Source organism: Erpetoichthys calabaricus, chromosome 1 (genome assembly GCF_900747795.2).
Source record: "Erpetoichthys calabaricus chromosome 1, fErpCal1.3, whole genome shotgun sequence".
In the NCBI taxonomy this organism is placed as follows: Eukaryota; Metazoa; Chordata; class Cladistia; order Polypteriformes; family Polypteridae; genus Erpetoichthys; species Erpetoichthys calabaricus.
Window position 1 is genome coordinate 54,366,991 of NC_041394.2, and position 22,455 is coordinate 54,389,445.

The window sequence follows — 22,455 nt, forward strand, 5'->3', positions numbered from 1 at the left end:
TAGTGTGTCAAACAGAGGATGTGCAGCATTGTTCATAATGACACTTGGCTTTGTTTTCTTTCTCTCCTTTGCTACTACCTCCAGGGAGTCTAGAGTGCATCCTATAACTGAGTTTACCCTTTTAATTATCCTGTTGATTCAGTGGGCCTCTCGAAGTGATGTTCTGGCCCAGCATACCACACTGACCATCACAGAGTTATAGAAGATGTGAAGGATGTCACTTCCCACATTAAAGGAACACGGTCCTTATGAAAAAGAGCCTGCTCTGCCTTACTTATATAGTCCCTCTGTGTTCCAAGACCAGTCCAACCTGTCATTAATGTGGACCTCCAAGTACTTGTAGGAGTGGACCACCTCTACATTCACTCCTTGAATAGTGATTGGACATAGAGGCACTTTGGTGCACAGTAAAAGTCAATAACCAGTCCCTTGGTTTTGCTGATGTTGAGATGCAATTTTCTTTGCATAAAGAAACAAACCTCTTCACCTGACAACCATGCTCTGTCTCATTCTCTTTACTCAGTGACCAGTGGTGTAGCTGGGAGTTAATATTACTGGTTCAGACCATCAATCTCCCACAATATCATTAGTAAGAACAGGCAACAGAACTTCTAATTCAAAAGCACAACCTTTGTTTTAATCCCACAAATGTTAAAGGTGTACTAGCCACACCAAATACACAATATCAGATGAAGACAACGTGAGGCTTGGTTGACCTAGTCCATTTGGCACTGATCTCCCTGTAGGGCATCCTAGAATATCACAGACATGCTACAGACCATAACTTTTAAATTCCTAAGAAAATGTCCAAAAAGATGCATTTATCTGAAAGGAGTATGGTGAAATCAGACCAGTTACATACAACTACAACTACAAATAAAGTGATACATTGCCATTTAGATACATTTATGTAAAAGAGTTGGTTGCCTGATATGAGATGAGGTTGGCTAAGTGTGAGATTGTTTTCAAAAGTCCCTACTCAGTTATTGGGGCATCATATAAATGTTAGGTCAAGTTTATTGTCCTGTGAATGCAGAAAAGTGAAGTTGCTCATTGTGTGGCTGACCAACATGCAAAATATCCCCATACTTTGATATCATAATCAGCAAGTGTTTACCATTTGAATGTGCAAAATCTTAAATATACGTCTTAACTTGTACTAGTATACAACCAGTCTGATAATCGTCATGTTATTTTGGGTAAGGTAATGGACCCTAAGCCAAAAGGCTGCTTATTCAATGTTCACCTTATTATGAGACATTACACAAAGTTGTTGGACCACCCTGTGCTGTAATTGTAAATGAAAAGGATACTAACATATTGTGCTACATACTGGTCATGTAAATCACCATGAATGAAAGTGTCGGACAAACATTCAATAATATTAAATAAAAGTCATGCCATTTGCAGCTTTTTATTCTATAATAACAGAACTTGTAAAGGGTGAGCAAATATTTTATCAAACCAAGTAATCAGTTTATTGTGGATGTAATGTTTATGCAATGTCCATATTAATTATTGTCACAATGTGTCTGATTTTGAAATTCTTTAAATCATATTATTTTGGACTTACCTATTTGTCTTCCATTGAAAATCAAAGTTACAACAAATGGAAAAACTGAGAATTAATGTTTTGCAGATTCACAAAACTGGAATTCAAGGGTTGTGACTAATATTCTTCTTTATAATACTACATCTGAGCGATTAAATATAATGTTGTTAAATTTCATAGTTGTATGCTTTTTTTAGTCTTTGCAGAGTAAAAGATTTGAAAATTTATAAAGATGACAAAAATGCACCAGTATCACTGTGTCCATACATTGAATAGTTGCTGTATATTTATATCTGCTGATCTTGTTTCACATTGCAATTTGTAAACTGTATCAATGCAATAATCATAAAATACTTGCCTCAAATACTGTTTTTCCAAGCACTAAAGTTGATCTTTGGGATGTCCGAGCATGAGATATAATTATCACTGTACGGCAAGTGCCGGAACACAGATGGAGGGAGTTCCTGAACTCCAGTATTGTCACAGATAATACGATGGAGTGACACATTCTTTAGAGCACTCTTTTGGCTCTCTGTGAAGATGCCTCTGTTTTCCCACCAGAACCTACCAAAAAACAAAAGATCTATCGGTTATATGACGTACACAGAGCAAAAAACAGTATTGCAGAGGATAACACCATTAGTTCTGTTGTGTTAGTGCCAGTTAGATTGTGCCTTTTTATTTTATATATTTATATATGCTTCTTCTCTGTGTACACAATTTTCCACCCATATCTCAAAGACAAGCAGTGTATGTTAACTGGTGACTCTAAATGGGCCCATTGCAAGTGAATGTGTGTGCATGTCATTATGTTGGCACCACATCCAGGGCTGGCACCTGTTTTGCACCTGAAGCTGCCGGTGAAGGCACCAGATAATGTAACTCTAAATGGTGACAAATGGATGGATGTTTTTGATGATATATTGTTTGCTCCAAGTACATGGAAAAAATGTTACAGACATATTAACCTCTTGCCACATGGTAAACTTCTTAAAGAAAGTTCAAGCTACTCCGCCACCTGTAACTTTGGCTACAGTCACAGTCAAATTTGTTCCCAAAGCTCTTCCTCGTGAATTTACCTGTCTCCATTCCTTATCCTCTGAAACTGTGTTCCTATTAGACAAGCAAACAAAGGTCCCACTCTCCCATTTGGCACAAATGGCTCAACAGCTCCTCCAATCCAGACATCAATATTGTTGGGGGTTCCATACAGACGAATCAGTGCCCTTGCCAAGGTTTGGTTGTTGAGGATCTGTCCAAGTTCCCTTTCATTTCGGGGCTGGCTAAGACCACAGAGGCCTCTCCATGCATTGTATCCTACAATCAAACACAAAGCACATTTGTCTAGACCTAGATGTTGTTTCAGAGGCCATGGTTCCTAAAGAAGGGTGTAAATCAGTAATTGTTCCTGTCATTGTTGACACTTTCCTGTATTCTGACATTACTCGATTTCTGAGTCACATTAAATAATTTTTCCTTAATTCACAATCCTTAATGCTATAGCTATAGACAGTATTTTATTTTATTAATATGTTAATATAGCCTTCTAGTGATTAAGAAGCTGGATTGACAAACACAAGTTTTCAAAATCAGTCATGATCAGTTGTTTGAAATGTAATGACAAAGCCACCAAACTTCAAATTAGCAAGTATGTATGGTGTTTCTTTATAAAAAATCTGCTTCAAATTGCTTAAGGTAAAGACCATGAGAGATATTAGGTGTGACCCACATCATTTATTATGACAGTCATATATTCTGGAAGACCTTTTTATTCAATGATATTTTCAAGTGTAGATTGCATTATTTACAGTATATATTAGTGGTGGTCAAAGCCCTAGGCAGGGAGGGCCTTTATTTACCAAAACAACACCCCTCTGTGTCTTTAGACTGGACAATAGGGATTGTCAGAAGGGTCTGGACTGCATGCCACTTTAGTTACATAAACAGAACCCTTCATTGTCTATAGTGCACTTTCAGTTTTATTAGGGAAATACAGTCTTTTTTTTTTTACATCCTCTTTGCTCAATTAGCTGCTGGCTTGCTGCTGCTGCAGTGCCACGTGATCTGCATTTCGTGCGGCGCTACAAACGTTTAAAAGCCTGTACAGCAGCTGTCCTTTTGTTTCACTGCCTTGTCTCTCTTCTCCCCCAGACATCCTCAAACACTATGCGATCTCTTTTCACTGTTCCGTTATTTCACCGAGTAATATTTTCCATTTGTTTGTGCTAATGTGATCTTTACTATCATTTTTTTCAGACTTTTGAATTTTCCTACTGCGCTAATGCGATCTTTACTATCATTTTTTTCAGACTTTTCCTACTTCCATTATCTCTAGCCTGCTCTACATGTGTATCACACCAATGCTTTTGAATTCTTTACGACGTTCTACTTTGTCTTTTTCCAGCCCCGGGCGTGGTTAAATCACTTGGCACAAAGTCTAGTCTCTCAGGACGGGCTGATTATTACTTTCCTTGTTTTCAGAATTTGCACATAGATTATTTTTGTTCTGTTTTGCTTTCTTTCTTTCTTTTTCACTCCAACACTTTTGGGTCTCTTTTCGATGCACTGCTCTTTCTTCTTCGCTTAGTTGTTGACGTGTCATCTAGAACGTATAAAATTTTTAAGAGCTGAGATCATAGGAAATGTGTCTGCCAAAAGCATTCTAACAACTGAGAGGTTAGATGACCATGGTCTTGTTTGAAAATGGTTGTAAGTAGGGAGTGACTTGCAAAAGTCACCGTCTCACGGGACTTGCTTCCAAAGGTTGTAAGTATGACGTGACTTGACTTTCTCGCGGGATGTGAAAGTGTCTCTCTATCTCTCTTCAAAGATCACATCTCGTCGCAGGAAAAGAAGTCTTGTCTCATCCCAAGATTTTTTTTTCTATTACACTTTCATCTACTGGTATTATTGTACTTTAATAAATAAGTGTTACTTTTAAATTTCTGTACTTTGTCCTTCTATCTAGAGTGATTGAAATAATAAAGTAAATAGTAGGACACCTGGTGTATTGAAGACTGCCAACTGCTCAAACCTGCAGTTATCAGGCTGAGGGGGTCACCAAAAATAGTAGGAACAGTACAGTAGAAGAAAATAGAACTGTAAGTAGCCTTAAACCAAAGGGTGTAGCAAGCTTCAGTGTGTTTAGGATATTCTTGGAGACCAAGGTAGTGTTTAGGCCTGGGTTATTTCTGGGGCCACCTGCACTTTGTTCATATTGAATATGGTGAGTCCCTAAGTGGTGCACTAGGGAATGATTAAAAATGCATACACCATTCATACAATACTTATGTGAATGGAATCCTATGTGGAATACTACAGAGTGACGTAGGCCTCACTCATACATAGTTGCTTCAGTAGGATCTGTCTGTGTGTGTGAGTGTGTTGTGAGCACTGTTGCAAGCAGACATGGCCTCTCTTCAGAAACTCCCTCTTAAACTGTATTTCAATGGGAAACAAACACAGTCTTACACCTCCTCTTTGCAGGATCAGCTGCAGGCTTGAGGAGCTTCAAACATTTAAAAGGCCGTGCTGCGGCTGTACTATGGTCTTGCTCTCCTGTCTTTCTTCCCCCAGACTCCCTCTGCTTCTGTCGCTGCTTCCAAGCTGCTGTACCCCCAAAGGAAGACTTTGTGTTCTTTTGACCAGGAATCGGGGCCAAGGCGCGAAGTTTAACAGCTGTTCCTTCTGTGGCCAGATCACTTCTGAAAGAGACTTGTGTTTGTATCTGCCAGGACAGCAATAAAGTTTCTACTCCTTGGAAATTCCACTGTACTTGCGACCCAAGCTTGACAGTGTGTTTACCTTATACTGTATGTCTGTCAAGCTTAAGGTGCAAGAATAGACCAAACCAGTAACAAATATGGTGAGTATCACTCATTCCACTATAATACACTAATGCGTCTGTCAGTGATGCCATCAAAACCTAGCTGTCATTGCCAATAACAACCTAAATGTCAATTTGAGTAATACTCAGAACTGGATAAAATCTTCACCTAAAACATTGGGATGTAATATGGGCTGAAAGGAAAATGGTTAAATACAGTTTTTGACAAAGGTTACATTTGATTTTGTGAAATGTTTTTGCCAGGGGCTACACAGCAAATATGTTTTATTCACCTTGGAGTCCGTGATCTCTTCCACGTTGCAGGTTAAGAGATGCCAAATCAAGAGCAACCTGACTGGTCAGCTGAAAGAGTCTCTCCCGCAGTTCATCATGCATCAGCCTATCCTGTCTATTAAGCTTTGCAGGCATGGAAATAAGACCTCGGATAATGGGGTCAATTCCACCTGAAAAAAAGAAGCCATTGAAAATAAAAGCCCTCCATGTGGAAATTTAAACATGTACAAACCATAGGCTGAAACTGCAGGTTTGTGCTATATAATGTAAGAATGGCACAACTTTTGTTTGTCATTAAAAAAACAGCTTCTACAAACAATACACACCTTCAAAGACAATCCTCCAGGGGGTGAAAAAGGTATTGTGGAGGAGAACATTAGGATACAAAGAGTGTTGCCGATATCTCCTGTCTAGACGAAATATAAATGGCTGGATAGTAAGGTGAGCAAACCGGAATGCTGCTGTCGAGAAAACACTGGAAATGGAAGGGTCGACCTTATCATTGTAACCTTGGTAATTAGAGAGATATTTTGTCATTGCATTTGGACCAATGATTATAGGCAAATAGTCCCGGTATATAATAATCTGGAAAAAAAAAACACAAAAATGGCCTTGTAACTTTTGTGCGCACTGTTAAATAGAAAAGACAAGGCAAAGGGTACATGTGTACATTGACTTTGCAAAAGAAATACTTTTTTGTAGAAATGTTGTATTACTTGTACACAAGTTTGCATTAGTCAATTAATTTCTGCTGTTCTATGTCCCTAATATGTTAAAACCCACTTAACCCAACTGGGGATTCCAAGGTTTAGAGCTATCTTGGCCTATCTAGAGATAGCTTGGCACTATGTTGACCTGGTGCAAGTTAAGAGCTCAGTTAAGAGTCACAAATTAACCTAACATGCAATTCTTTGGGTATACAGGAGAAACAAATGGAGTGCCCAAAGGGAAACCAGTGGTTTTAGGAGGAGAACATACAAAGTCCACAAGTACAACAACCAAGCATGGAATTCAAACCAAGAATTCAGGGTCCATAAAACAGCAGTTCTGACCATTGAAATATTCTGCCACCCTTTTTCTGACAGGATTTTCCCAAAACTTGGTCGACATAACAGCTGTTTTTGAATATATTTGTTTTTGGAAAAAAAAAAAAATAGTCATCAACATTTTGTTTTAGTTAATGATCTGCAACAATAAAAGACTGCTATTAATGGGTTCTACCCTTCTTAAAGTATGTGTCTTTTTCAATTCTGTTATTTATACTGACATGCTACAGATTGCTGTCAATGATTATCAGAACGAGTGGCTTGATTCTGGTACAATGCTCAGGTCCTATTATGAATTTGACCTGTGTCCCTCTTGATACCATGGCTGTCCGTCAAGGCCTTCATTTCCCCGGTCAGACTAAATATTCCAAATATTCAGATCAGCAGGCAACACCAAATGGGCCAGAAATGTACATGAGATGTCTTGTAATATCCACTTGTTCCATCCAGGGTTGGCTCTTGCCTGACACCCATATCGGGAAGGATGAACTCTGATTACCCTGTACTGGGAATTGGACTCTGGATATTATTGAAATGATAGAATCAGTTCTTTGAGCTGTTTAATTGTCTCCATTTAACATTTGTTAGAGGTTACATCATAAATATAAAACTCAAGGACTGATTAAGTGGTCAGTAAGATTCTTATAGCTGGAAATAAATAGGAGAGTATCAATGAGAAGTTTTCAAAGTAAGAACCATCAAAATGCACACTTCAAACAACAAGATTATGATTCAGTGTCTAAGATAGATAGAGAGAACTTTATTTATCCCTTGGGGGAGATTTGGGTAATCTTAATCTTAGTATAAAATAAAGTAAATCTTTTTAGAAAGCAGTAAATGAATGAGTACAGCATATCTGATTAATGAAATTCCTTTTGGGGCAGAAATTAATTCAAAGTCAATGTTTTAAGCTTTGCTACTCAATCAATGGTTCCCCTTAAAAACGTGAAAAATGATCAATTAAAAAATGTTTGCAGCTTTGTATGAAATTAAATTTTGCACCGCATACGAGTCTTATTTTGTTATATAAGATTACCTGGTGAAATGCTCCTAAAACCTTTCGTGTTTCTTGGTAGATTGTTTCACCTTTCCACTGTGGATTAAGTTTCTTGAAAATCTTTGCAATACGGTTATGCTCTCTGAGGAACATAGTGTGAATAGCTGTAAGCGCAATATTTTCATTGGCACGTGAATCTCCTAAAATTTAAAACCAGATAAAGTTATCACTATACCTTACATACCATGCATACATTACTATCATTTATCCTTAACAGAGTGGCTTCTTACCTCCAATGAAGCATGGAACTTCTTGAGCTGATGGGTCCTTCGTAACAATTGATCTCGTGGCACAAAAGTTGCGCATTGCATTTTGAAAGGGAAGCAAATCGTAGCCATCATCGCTGTAGTCTTTATTCACAGCCAGAAGGCCAAAATCATTGGTCAGGTCTCGCAGTTCTTTGGCCAGGGAATTAGTGGACCCATAAATCATACTTGCATCAATAAAGGAGGTCAGTTGGTTAATTTGGGACCGAACATTTGGGCTTCCAAATATGTAACCTGTGAATGCTGTTCCACAAGCTGGAGCTGACCGGAAAAAGGGAATACAGCTTTTGGTGTTGGTAAACCTGCCATCCTTCTGTGGGATCTAAAAATATAGGTTATTAAATCAATTACCATACATCATCACATAAGCAAAATCAACGTTTTTTTAAACTGAACTTTTCTTAATAACTGGAGGAAAGAAATACTCGTGACCACATGCTGTATTTTAGTCATTATCATGCATGCAGCCTTCTTGACATTGCAGTTTCTACAGTTTCTGAGTAATTGTCCTGGAAGATGAAATTGTCATTTTTTTTTATAACTGTAGACTGCTTATACTGTACTTTTAATTTGCTCAAACTAACTATGATGAACTATATTGGACCTTACTAATTTACAACGGTATTTACAGGACCCTTGAAAGCATTTTCTTCTTTTTGATCAATAATTGAACATCTTCTTGTGACCAATTTACCAAATGTTTAAAATGTAAATGCATCTGGGTTGTTATCTAAGTAATTTAGGGTGCTTTAACTTTAAAATGGTCAGATAGTTTACAACTTAATAGTAAATTAAAATGGAGGTATTAAGAGATTGCATAGGCAGTGAAGCTTTTGGACACAGTCATCTGTCAGCAGGATAGCTAGCTAATCAAATATGTATAATGCCACAAGGTCTAGAACCAATTATATGTGTATAATATCACAATGGCTGGAACCATTCACGTGATTTTAACATAAATAATGGCTCACCCTAAAGACCAGATAGCAGTGACAGGAAGAAGTGACAGCAGATACCAGGAAATATCAGATTGAGAGAGAGAGAGACTATTTCATCTCTATGTCAGAGAACATAATTCATGCATCACAGAAATTGCTGAATCAAAAGCTTCCCAGGACAACATCCACCTTTGACATTAAGGATTACAAGCAAACTTTCTAAGACTTTATACATCCAGATTTTGCAGTCTATTATTAGGCCAAAGGGGGCACCCCAAAAGAAAGAGTAAGTGTGGCAGAAGTAACACATGATAAGTTGGTAAGTGGCATATAACCAAAATATGTCACAGTGAGTGTTGATGGAGTGACTGGAAGTGCAGGAATCACCCATATGATACTTATGCAGATAGGGTCTTCGTGTGTGTGCATTAAAATGAAGGTGTAAGAGTGTACCTATCTAGTAATAAACATTGTGAGTCTTACCCATTCTTCAATAATACAGTACTATACAATAATTAAATGAAAAATCTATACAATATAAATTAATTAGTGCTCTTTGACAAAATGGCACCCTGCCTTGTACACAATGCCACTAGTACAGGCTCTATCTCCCACTGACCCTACAAACTTTAAATGCCGTCAGTAAATGGTTGGCTGAATGAGTGAAAGGAATTTTGACTAAATATATACTGGGACTAATTATAATGACCCAGTTTTTTTCTTCACAAGTATAAAGGAATAATAAGAAAAATCAAGTCAAAACTATGGGAAAATACACAGTGCATCCGGAAAGTATTCACAGCACATCACTTTTTCCACATTTTGTTATGTTATAGCCTTATTCTAAAATGGATTAAATTCATTTTTTTCCTCAGAATTCTACACACAACACCCCATAATGACAACATGAAAAAAGTTTACTTGAGGTTTTTGCAAATTTATTAAAAATAAAAAAACTGAGAAATCACATGTACATACAGTAAGTATTCACAGCCTTTGCTCAATACTTTGTCGATGCACCTTTCGCAGCAATTACAGCCTCAAGTCTTTTTGAATATGATGCCACAAGCTTGGCACACCTATCCTTGGCCAGTTTCGCCCATTCCTCTTTGCAGCACCTCTCAACCTCCATCAGGATGGATGGGAAGCGTCGGTGCACAGCCATTTTAAGATCTCTCCAGAGATGTTCAATCGGATTCAAGTCTGGGCTCTGGCTGGGCCACTCAAGGACAGTCACAGAGTTGTCCTGAAGCCACTCGTTTGATATCTTGGCTGTGTGCGTAGGGTCGTTGTCCTGCTAAAAGATGAACCGTCGCCCCAGTCTGAGGTCAAGAGCGCTCTGGAGCAGGTTTTCATCCAGGATGTCTCTGTACGTTGGTGCAGCCATCTTTCCGTTTATCCTGACTAGTCTCCCAGTCCCTGCCACTGAAAAACATCCCCACAGCATGATGCTGCCACCACCATGCTTCACTGTAGGGATGGTATTGGCCTGGTGATGAGCGGTGCCTGGCTTCCTCCAAATGTGACGCCTGGCAATCACACCAAAGAGTTCAATCTTTGTCTCATCAGAGAGAGAATTTTCTTTCTCATGGTCTAAGAGTTCTTCAGGTGCCTTTTGGCAAACTCCAGGCGGGCTGCCATGTGCCTTTTACTAAGGAGTGGCTTCCATCTGGCCACTCTACCATACAGGCCTGATTGGTAGATTGCTGCAGAGATGGTTGTCCTTCTGGAAGGTTCTCCTCTCTCCACAGAGGACCTCTGGAGCTTTGACAGAGTGGCCATCGGGTTCTTGGTCACCTCCCTGACTAAGGCCCTTCTCCCCTGATTGCTCGGTTTAGATGGCCGACCAGCTCTAGGAAGAGTCCTGGTGGTTTCGAAATTCTTCTACTTATGGATGATGGAGGCTACTGTGCTCATTGGGACCTTCAAAGCAGCAGAAATTTTTCTGTAACCTTCCCCAGATTTGTGCCTCGAGACAATCCTGTCTCGGAGGTCTACAAACAATTCCTTTGACTTCATGCTTGGTTTGTGCTCTGACATGAACTGTCAACTGTGGGGCCTTATAAAGACAGGTGTGTGCCTTTCCAAATCCTGTCCAGTCAACTGAATTTACCACAGGTGGACTCCGATTAAGCTGCAGAAACATCTCAAGGATGATCAGGGGAAACAGGATGCACCTGAGCTCAATTTTGAGCTTCATGGCAAAGGCTGTGAATACTTATGTACATGTGCTTTCTCAATTTTTTTATTTTTAATACATTTGCAAAAATCTCAAGTAAACTTTTTTCATGTTGACATTATGGGGTGTTGTGTGTAGAATTCTGAGCAAAAAAATTAATTTAATCCATTTTGGAATAAGGCTGTAACATAACAAAATGTGGAAAAAGTGATGCGCTGTGAAAACTTTCCGGATGCTCTGTATTTCAACAAATGAACTATAACCCAAAATAATCATTTGAATCATTCTTTATTCAAATAAAAAAAGCAGCTGAAAAGTAACTCGAACATGCCACCTCCATGACCATGACAGTAATGCGATAAAGCCACAAAATTCTTTGCCTACTTAATAAGAATGACTGTACAATATCTTGTGAATGATTTAAAAATGTTAAAGATCAATCAGAAAATCAACATCCAAAAATGGACATCGCTTCAGAATGCAAAGATAGAAGTTTCCCCATAATAAACTCTATGCATCAAAACTATGTCAGTCACTTATTTAGCTTTCTATTGAACATATTCTAAATATGTACTCAAAATGTATTTAAAAACAACAGTCGAAGAACTTATAAATATTATAAAGATAATTTGACTTGATTTTCTATGCATGGGCATTTGAAGCCTGTCAGGTTTCCTCACTGAAGACTTCAAGAAAAAAGTCCAAAGATTTCAGGGATCAACATTTTCACTTGCTACCATATTGGAAAGGGATTTAAAAATACAACCATCAATCCATCCAGTTTCTGCATTCACTTTGTCTTGGTGAGTCAGAGCCCCTGACACATGATATAGACTAAACCTGCCTCTGTAATGTGAGACCCACACCTAAACTTGATTAGATCAGGACAAGTTCAGCTTGCCAGTTACTTTAGTATGCACCCCATTAGCATGTGTGAAAAATGGTGTACACACTGATATGATAGGAAAACTTTGCAAACACCACAACTGGGCAGGAAATTGAACCAAGCAGCGCTAAACAGTCTACCAAGTTCAACTCACCAAGCCATCAAAAGGAAAAAAAGTGTGAGAGCTCAGTTTCTTTTAATTAGATCGACCAAATAATGTTTTTACTGTGTATTCAAACAATTACAGTATGATTGTAAGGGTCAATTTATATCAAACCTTATTTTTTTTAACATTGATTTATATGACTAAGGATTTCTGATTATCCTGGTAGAGTGGTGCTACATACACATACTTATTGGGGGATGAGTTCTTACCTGAATAGGGAAGCAGGGTTCAGCCCGCCAACAGGATGTGCTGCAGTCAATTCCATCATTGAAGGACCGAATGCTTGGAGACACAGGGGTGTTGCTCAAATCATGATCTGTCCATTGCCCAAACAACACCAGCATGAATGAATATAAGTTATCCTGAGGCAAGTTTTCATTTGCTGCATGCAAAATTATATTGGAGACTTCACGGACCTAGAATAAAAAAAGGCAAACACCATTGAAAAAAAGGCAAACACCATTGATTTACTACCACTCTTTTACAATTAACACTTACCTGCTATAGCTGAATCAAACATAATAAAATATACTCAATGTAAATTTGTTTAAACATCAGCTGAACTTTCTTATTCACATTCAGTTTTAGCCTTTATAATAAACAAGTCTTATTATGTAATTTTAAAAAGTCATACTGCAATAAGGATTTTCTACTTTATTGGCCAATAGGGCTGAGAGGTAGAAATACAGCAAAAAAATACTCATCAGACAACATACGAGGCACACAATACAACCACAGAAGGTATGAATGCTGTTACCACCAATACTAACAGTCATTACAAAAAATGGAACCCAGAAATGATCCTCAGGTGAATTAATTATAGAATGTAGATTTATCTATCTATCTATCTATCTATCTATCTATCTATCTATCTATCTATCTATCTATCTATCTATCTATCTATCTATCTATCTATCTATCTATCTATCTAGTATATACAGTGTATGTATATGTACGTGTACTGTTGCTGCCAGCTGTTTTTGCAACTTCATTGGCTTATGTTAAATATAACAAATTACTTCCATCTCTCACTTAAACCCTGACATATTTATTATAAGTGAATTAATTTTACCAATAAACACAAAAGACACATAAAGTCCATTCTAAAATTTTTAACTTTTCACCCAACTTGACAAAACTTAGCCCTTCTTCAGCAAAAATCAGATGCTGATCCTTACCAGAGGAAGGCTGAAACTCGAATACTTGGTTGCTGGATCCCAACTGCGTGGAACGGAGATACCATCATCATACTGGGCAGACAGCCATCGTGAGAAAGGGGTGTTTGAAGCACCAAGCCGGCTATTCTTCCTAAAAATACAAAAGAAAAGAGGAAACACTAGGGAACGTTCATGATGATTATTGTATTTAATAGGGAAACTACAACCCAAAGTTGAAATACAGAAAAAATCCAAAATGTATCTAGCTTCATATATGATTTCCATCTTTAATCCTATTAGAGTAGCTTTAAGAAAAAGTGTCAGATTGAAGTCTCCCCTGTAAGGAGGCCAGAGCTATGCCATGAGCTCTTCTCTCAACTACCTGCCCAGGATGTCAATCTGCAATATTGCTTAAATGTCCAGTGAGACGAATATTTAGTTACATTTATAAAATGTTATTCTGTTAGAACCTCTTCATTGTTCTGTTTTAGATGCCTAGCTTAATTTAAGCATATTCTCTATACCAGCATATGTTTTCTCCCAGTGCTCACATTTATTCACACACAAATTGTTAGGTTAGGTTAGGTTAACTGGCATCTATAACTGCCTGCACATAAATGTGTTCTTGTGTGTCTTCTATGACAAAATGGCTTCCAGTCCAGTGATAGTCTCTAACTTGTATACTGCTTCTTGTAGGAAAAACTCCAGTGCCACACAACCTTGAGGTGTAAAAAGAATGGACTGATGGATGCTTTAGAATGTAATTAAGCTTAAAGCTGTATGCCTATAAATCCTATTGGATGTTAACAGTCAAAAAGAAAAAATTCATGCTCTTGGCTTTTGTTGAGTTTTGGTATGGCTTTGTGATGACATCAAATGTACCAGTAGATACTGTTGAATTAGGATTTGCTTTATGTCTAAATGTAAAGTGACATTTTCCATACAATATTCTGTGTATCTCATTTTTACCTCTAAATCATGTCTTAGACATTAATGATCAATCATAGAACCTCAGCCGTTCCAGCTAAGATTGGATAAAATGCTGTCATGTGTTTCTCAGCTTCATTTACTAGAAGAATCTTTATGCATCTGCCAGTTCACATTGGGAACAAGATGAAGCACACTGTTATAATTAGAAAAGTATTACAGTTTTTCTTTTTCTATCATGAAATCGGGGAACCAGAGGCTATAATTCATAAGGCACAGAGCAGACACCAGTTCTTGGTGGGGTGTGACTTTGTTGCATGACATTCACGTGCACACATACACGTACGCTCACTTGCAATGGACGCATATAGATTTGCCAGTTAAGCAGAAATTCCTTCTTTGCCCAAATTATCATTACAGTCTGAAACAAACTACCAAGAGAAGTGTTTGGGTGAGATACTGAGAAAGACTACCTATTAGTCAACCGGATCGGTCTGATTGACTAAACAGTCTTTACTTGTTTAAAAAAATGTTCCTATAGTTTTAAATTATGATAAATACATTTTTATAATCCTGACATCTGCTACTACATCTTTTGATTGGAAGGTAATGCCTTGAGAAATAAAGTATTCTATATAACTAGCCTAATGGCAGCTTCAACATTTTTCTGTACTGAATAACTAGAATGTTTTCAGAACTAAGAGGCCAGCCATAGTTCTTTATGACACAATGGGCAGCACTGAAATATGGATAAATGAGACTAAAGGCAGCATATGCTTTACATACCACTAAGTTAGGCCTCTCCGCTTTTATCCATCCATCCATCCATTTTCCAACTGGCTGAATCCAAACACAGGGTCACGGGAGTCTGCTGGAGCCAATCCCAGCCAACATAGGGCGCAAGGCTGGGAACCAATCCTGGGCAGGGCGCCAACCCACCACAGTCTCTGCTTTCATACTTTATATAAACACTACAACTTTCAAATACTTTCACTTACTTGTTATTGCACACGCCAGAGATGGTCCTGTATTTGTCTACTAAGGGGATTGTGTTGCATGACAGTAGCGCAGTTTGGGCAGCACAGCCAGTGACTCGGGCAATCACCGTCAAATCTTCAGGTGATAAAAGATCTGTAAACCAAACAGAGAAATGCAAGAAGATGAACTACGCTGAGCTGCCAGTTGGGTTGAGAGGAGTATCATCATTATGCTTTATTGTGTTAAATATCTAGAGGTGCTGTGTGTGATCTGTACTCTACTCTAAACTCTGACATTTCATATTCAACATTTACTGTATTGCCTTGAGAAAATCATATATATGTTACCATATTTCAATAAAGAAAGTGTATCCTATTCAGGTTTTTATTGCTAAGCAAATACTTGAAAGCAGGAATGTTTAATGCAATGTCTTATATATTAAACACAGATAAAAACTATTCACAACGTGCTATAATAACTTATACTTGTACAAGAGAATGTTAACTGAATATAAGTCAATCAATCCTGCATTTTCTAACCTAAATATATGATTCATGGTTGTGGGACAGTGACAACTGCCACATTTTAAAAGAGCAAAATACTCTCATGCATGCTTTGCCCAGGCGGCACGGTGGCGCAGTGGGTAGCGCTGCTGCCTCGCAGTTGGGTGATCTGGGGACCCGGGTTCGCTTCCCGGGTCCTCCCTGCGTGGAGTTTGCATGTTCTCCCCGTGTCTGCGTGGGTTTCCTCCGGGCGCTCCGGTTTCCTCCCACAGTCCAAAGACATGCAGGTTAGGTGGATTGGCGATTCTAAATTGGCCCTAGTGTGTGCTTGGTGTGTGGGTGTGTTTGTGTGTGTCCTGCGGTGGGTTGGCACCCTGCCCAGGATTGTTTCCTGCCTTGTGCCCTGTGTTGGCTGGGATTGGCTCCAGCAGACCCCCGTGACCCTGTGTTTGGATTCAGCGGGTTGGAAAATGGATGGATGGATGGATGCTTTGCCCAAGTGAGGATAGATGGATGGATGGAACTTTTATTTGACCCCAGTGGGAAATTTGAATTTTTACAAAATCTCTTCAAATAAATACAGATAGAGACGTGAATAAATATATGCACACAGACACACAACATGAGCTGAACACATACCAGAATGACTAAAAATGAAGAAAATTGGCAGTCTTAGTTTTGGTGAGGCTGTTATGTGGACTTATTACTGTTGGTATAAAGGAGCCCCAGTAGCATTTGCTGACATACTTCTGCGGCTGAAAGTCCTCAGCGTTAGCGTGTCAGAAAGAAGATATGTAACACTGTTTATAATAGCACTCAGTTTTGTTTTAATTCCCTCCATCTCTACTACTTCCAGGGGGTCCAGAGTGCATCCTTTAACTCATCCTGCCCTTTTAATCAGACTATTAATTTGGTTGGTCTTAAAGTGCTGTTACCAGCCCAGCTCACCACAGCATAGAAAATTGCACTGGCATTCACAAAGTTGTAGAAGATGTGAAAGATGTCAATACCCACATTAAAGGAACGCAGTCTCCTAAAGCTAATCATTCTTCTCTGAACTTATATAGATGATGCAGCAAATGGACCAGATTCCCCCAGCATTAGGCATGACCCTGGACGGTGGGGTACTAGTCCATTGAAAATGGATGGATTGATCTTCTTTAACTCATTTAACATTTTTCTGTACAACTCTGCTGCACATTATGAATGCTGTAGTTTACGACTGTGTTTACTGTATGAGAGGCTACATTAAATATATCCCCATACAGTACTTATTGGCTTAGCTATATTTTAAAACCTTAACTGAAATATGAGAACAATACTCCCATATTTTCAGTTAACAAGTACATCAAATACATGTCTTAAAATATAGCTAAGAAAAGACGTACCATCTGTAACTTATGTCTCTCTTCCTTCTATAAAGTGGAGGAGAGGGTTAATCAGCCCAAAACAGCAAAATCTCCTCCTCATCTGTCCAATGTCATCAGCCCTCAACTGTGTTCACTGCTTTGCAACCTTCTTATTTTATTGGTGTCACCATCCTCCCATGAAGTCTACAAAGGGTCCAGAATGAAATGGAGACACTGACCTGTGGCATTCAATGAGCGTTTGTGGATCCTGCTCATCTTCTGCTGGATTACATCAAGGGTGGCCTCCATGTAGTCCGCTGCACGTACTGCAGTCCTGGTCTCTGCCATTGGCCTTTTTGAAAAAGAGAGCAGCTCATATGGTGTCAGCTCTTTTTTCTTGATTTTTAAAAGATCTCTGTCAAATAGAGGAAGACATCAAATCATGATGGTGCACATTTTACCATGGCCATGTTTTCTTTGTGGGTTGATGCTTGTTTTCCTTCTGGAACTCCTTTCCTAAAATCCATTGCAAGAACACTATTAATATGTCTTTATTCATGAATTTGAGATAATGCCCTGGTATTTACATTTTTGGCGACCCTGCACTACTTGGAAAAAGTCCCCAAAATTAATTGCTCACCAACATTCATGCAAACTAAATTATAAGAAGAGGGAATCACAATGACAACAGAGATCAGAAAGCCTCAGCATCAACACCAAAATGTTTGCTTGGACTTTCATTTAAATAGACAATGGAGACTGACTTGTTGTTTACTTTTTAAACTTAAAAGCCCCAGTGTATGAATTTAAATGGTTCACCCCAAACTGGAGTGTGTTTTGGTAGTGGGCAATAACACGGTTTCAGCATCGATAAAATACGGGTGTACAGTATACTAAACGTCTATGCCATGCAACCCAGAATGGAATCTCTCATGTTCACAACATTTGAATATTTAAATGCTTGTGCAGCATCAGACGAGGAAAGTTCTCTTGACTTGTTCATTTTTATAATGCCTATTATTTTATGCTTATTATTGTTTAAACCAAATTGTCTAATACAGAATCTTGTCAAAAGCATTAAAGACAGACATAGGGTAACTCTCTAATATCATTCATTTAGATTTGTTTGCTTGTTTATGTAAAATTAGTTATATATTACATTACTTTTTTGGTTTTGGAAGTCTAGGTAATCTGCATTTAAGAATACACTGAGCTAATTTGAACTGAATTGAGCTTATGCCATTATGTTAATTACAGGTTATTGAATAACAGAACTGTAAAAAAACAAATGACAAAGACATTAAAAGCAGAATTTTATCCCTGCCATAACAGTTGTGTTTTAAACAGCACAAGAAGTCATCAGTCTCTAGATGAAAATGTATCTTTCAGACTGCAAACCCATCACTACTCATTGTTTTTGTTACTGATCTTCTCATATGCAGTATTTATTTTATATAGCACAAAATTTGATGCAAAGTACAGTTTGAATCTTACACTTCATATATTAGTCATTCACAGACACACACAATTCACTGCCCAATGTTTCAATTATATTGTGTTTGGAAAGGGTTTGTGACTTCAAATTGAAAGCATACAAAGTACTTACACATCTCTTGAATATTTGTAGGCTTCATCCACCCTTTTCATGGCTTCCTGCAAAGCACTTTGAATGAATGAGCGTCCCAGAAATTCAACTACAACAAAAAACAGGAGAAATAAGAGCTAAGTGTGCACATTGCACGTTCTGCATCAAGAAAAACAGTGGCATATAAAAACCCAAGCTCATTATACTCTGTAAAATAAGCGGAATATGTCTACAAATCACAAGATCTAACAATTTGAGATCACAAGGGTCTGCTGCAAAATGTTATGAAAGCACTTAGTCATACCATGGCAGAAGAGAGCAAGGGAACAACAACAACATTTATTTATATAGCACATTTTCATACAAATAATGTAGATCAAAATGCTTCTGGGGATGGTGCATGACCCCAAAGACACAGAAGGAAAGGGCAAATATGGTAAACACAGAGAACTGAGTTGTCAAACTTGGAAAATAAGCACACACTTTAACAGCAAACAGGAATTTAAAGCACTGAATTTTGCCGGTGCTGCCAACCTAGTGACTCAAAAGTTGTATGTTTTTAATATTAAACCTACACAGTATTGTCTGGATAAAGGGAAAAAATGACACGTATGTGCTCAGTTTGAGGAATATATATATAGATAATAAATAAATCAATTTTCTTTGCTTCCCAGGACACCATCAGTGTAAACAAATTGTTCGCATTTTGGTGTAAAACAAAACAATAAAGCTCTAGCATAAAAGCTTATAAATGAACAAATTAAATAAACTAAGAATTGTAAAAATGATAAATGAATTAAACAAAGATAGAATCAATGGTCATTTTTTTTTTGTATTTTCCATATAACAATAAAATAATTTAGTAGGTCATCATTTTAAAAAAAAGTCCTGGTGAGTACTCACCTGAATCTGAAACAGCATTTCTAAATTGAGATGCAAATGCTACAAAGATGAATGTCAAAAACAGCGGCTTCATGTCTGCGAACTGAAAAAAGTCAAAGGTATTGTTTTAGAACTAACCTTTTTCTCAAAATAACAGATTTGAATGCCCAAAACTAAATCAGAGTTCACACTGCACTGAGTGTTTGTTTTTTAAAATATCATTTACCTTAAACTAAATACCCTACATTAGCACTACCAACTATTTATCAAGAAAGCCTGCGCCATCACAGGATGAACCCTGGTCACACTGGACGCTGTTGTAGAAAAGAGGATGGTGGCAAAATTGGATGCCATCATGAAAAATCCCCTCCTTCCCCTCCTGTTGCCGCTGTCTTGGAGTACATTTAGCCACAGGCTCATTCCACCACGGACTGCTAAGAAGCACCTCTGGAGGTCTTTTCTGCCCACTACTATCAGGCAATTCAATGCTTCCTCCTGGGGCACTCGTTAAGTCTGTTATGAAATACCATTTTGAAATATCTGCACAACATTTATTTATTTTTGCATATTGATCGATAAATTGGCTGGATTCTTGTTATGTTTCTGCTGCTTCAAGAACCAAAAATGATCTAGACATGAACGTCAAACAACATATTCATTTTGTTTTACTCTTTATTTATGTTAACAATTCACAGTATTTAAAATATTTTTCTAAAGATTTTCTAGCTATTGAAATATGTATCATATAAGATAATACACTATACCTCTGAGCCAGTCTGTTGCAAGTAGGTTTGATGGAGCCAGTTACTCAGATTCCTGTGTAGCTCACTGTTTGTATGCCGCTATCTTTCTCCAGCTGATATTTAAAAGACTACACCACACCCAGTTGGGATGCTATGCAGGGAAAAAAACTCAGCTATGCGGATTTAGGAATTTCCTTGTTCCTTTACACATGTATCATAAAATAATAAAGATCATAAATAGGATGGGATGGGATTAGGGAAGCACAAATGAAACACAATATAACATATAAATCTCTACATAATGCATTCAAAATATTCAATACACATTACAGTATACTGTTTTAATATATTATTGGCCTTACCAATTTGCATATTTTTAAAATTGACACATTATTAAGTATACAATATATTTTAGATGTATATTTAAAGGCTATTTACGTAGAGGCTAATTTAAAAAGTACATTTGTTTAAAGCCTGTGAGAATAGTGTATCTGTTACTAAGGCTTTGTTCTATTTATTGAGGGTCCACTTTTTAATACATGTGTTTGTTTTAAATTCCCACACCTGTTTAATATACAGTGCAGTAACTCCAGGTCTAACATGTCTGGAGCCTATCCTGCCAGCTTCAGGCATAGAGCAGGAAAGAGCACTAAACAGAGCTGCCGTCTACCACTGGGTACTCTCATACACTCACCCACACAGGACCACTTAGAGCTACCTATTCACTTAGCACACATCTTGGGAAATGTAACATGAGGACACAGGGAGAACATGCACACTGCAACATAGACAGTGACTGGGTGCAGGTTTCACTCTCAGGACCTTGGACCTATAAAATGACAGAGCTAACACCACTGAGCCACCATAAAACCCTGCATTGTTTTAAAATGAGAATAAACATATTCTTAACCTTCCGATTATTGTACATGTCATTCTGTCCTGTTTCCATTTTTAAGTTGTCTAAAATATGGGGTACTGTCAATTTTTCTCCCAGAAATTCTTTTTGACTTTTTGTCATTTAGGGTCATGATCTTACATGCGAAGTGTGATAAGCCTAATACATTGGGGAGAGTCTGAACAGAGTTTTTAACAAAGATGATATTTTGGGTTGTTTGGGTTCTCATAGTTTAAGGTGCAGAGAAAGGATCCCAGACTCCAAAATCAGAAAGACTGCTGGGTTTTTGAGGGCTGTCGGACTTGCGTGCAAAGAAGTCTGAATTGTTTTTGATGAGTAGGGTAATGGCTGATTAGACTGTATTGTGTGATGCAGACAGGGATGGTGTCATAATCCACTCCCTCAGTTTAGAGATGTGTATTTTCTCCACTGTACTAAGTCACCACCTTTTGATAACGCGACCATTGTTTTATATTGTGCTAAGAAAAACAAGAATGATCTGATAACAAGCAAAATACACAAAGGTGCATATCTGAATGGAAGAATGAAAATGAAATTACAAGGAATCCAGAACTACAAATCCACTAAAGGAGGAGTTGACAACTTGGACATCATTACAGCTACATACAGCTGCCACTGACTAACTGTTGGCCTTCAATTATTGTTTATTTCAACATTTTAAATATGTCTGCAGGGCAGCACGGTGGTGCAGTGGGTAGCACTGCAGCCTCGCAGTTAGCAGACCCGGGTTCACTTCCTGGGTCCTCCCTGCATGGAGTTTGCATGTTCTCCCCGTGTCTGCGTGGGTTTCCTCCGGGTGCTCCGGTTTCCTCCCACAGTCCAAAGACATGCAGGTTAGGTGCATTGGCGATTCTAAATTGTCCCTAGTGTGTGCTTGGTGTGTGTGCGTGCACACCCTGCGGTAGGCTGGCGCCCTGCCCGGGGTTTGTTTCCTGCCTTGCACCCTGTGTTGGCTGGGATTGGCTCCAGCAGACCCCCGTGACCCTGTAGTTAGAATATAGCTTGGTTGGATAATGGATGTATGGATGGATAAAAATAAGTCTGCTAAAATGCATATACGTGTATCCTGTGGACTGAAATCAACCAGCAGAGGAATAAAGGCACCAACATCAGGTCTTCATGCACTTTTCACTCCAGAGGAGAACCTTGATCTGCAGCAGCTCCAACTGTTGTGATGAAACTACAAGCTAGTGTTTCCAGACCCA

General features: G+C 38.3%; 1 protein-coding gene across 1 annotated transcript; it reads right to left on the minus strand.

The window, feature by feature from the left end:
- Nucleotides 1-1,910: 1,910 nt before the first annotated feature.
- Nucleotides 1,911-20,437, minus strand: LOC114651613 (myeloperoxidase-like). The gene is made up of 13 exons (XM_051928318.1): nucleotides 20,356-20,437; nucleotides 19,613-19,694; nucleotides 18,731-18,818; nucleotides 17,364-17,539; nucleotides 15,293-15,425; nucleotides 13,389-13,518; nucleotides 12,420-12,626; nucleotides 8,006-8,363; nucleotides 7,755-7,915; nucleotides 5,999-6,257; nucleotides 5,672-5,842; nucleotides 2,632-2,869; nucleotides 1,911-2,116 (listed from the first exon to the last, which is right to left on the minus strand). The coding sequence occupies exons 2-13, from the start codon at nucleotides 19,683-19,685 to the stop codon at nucleotides 1,912-1,914; spliced, it is 2,199 nt and encodes a 732-aa protein (XP_051784278.1). The 5' UTR covers nucleotides 19,686-19,694; nucleotides 20,356-20,437; the 3' UTR covers nucleotide 1,911.
- Between the last annotated feature and the right edge of the window lie 2,018 nt (nucleotides 20,438-22,455).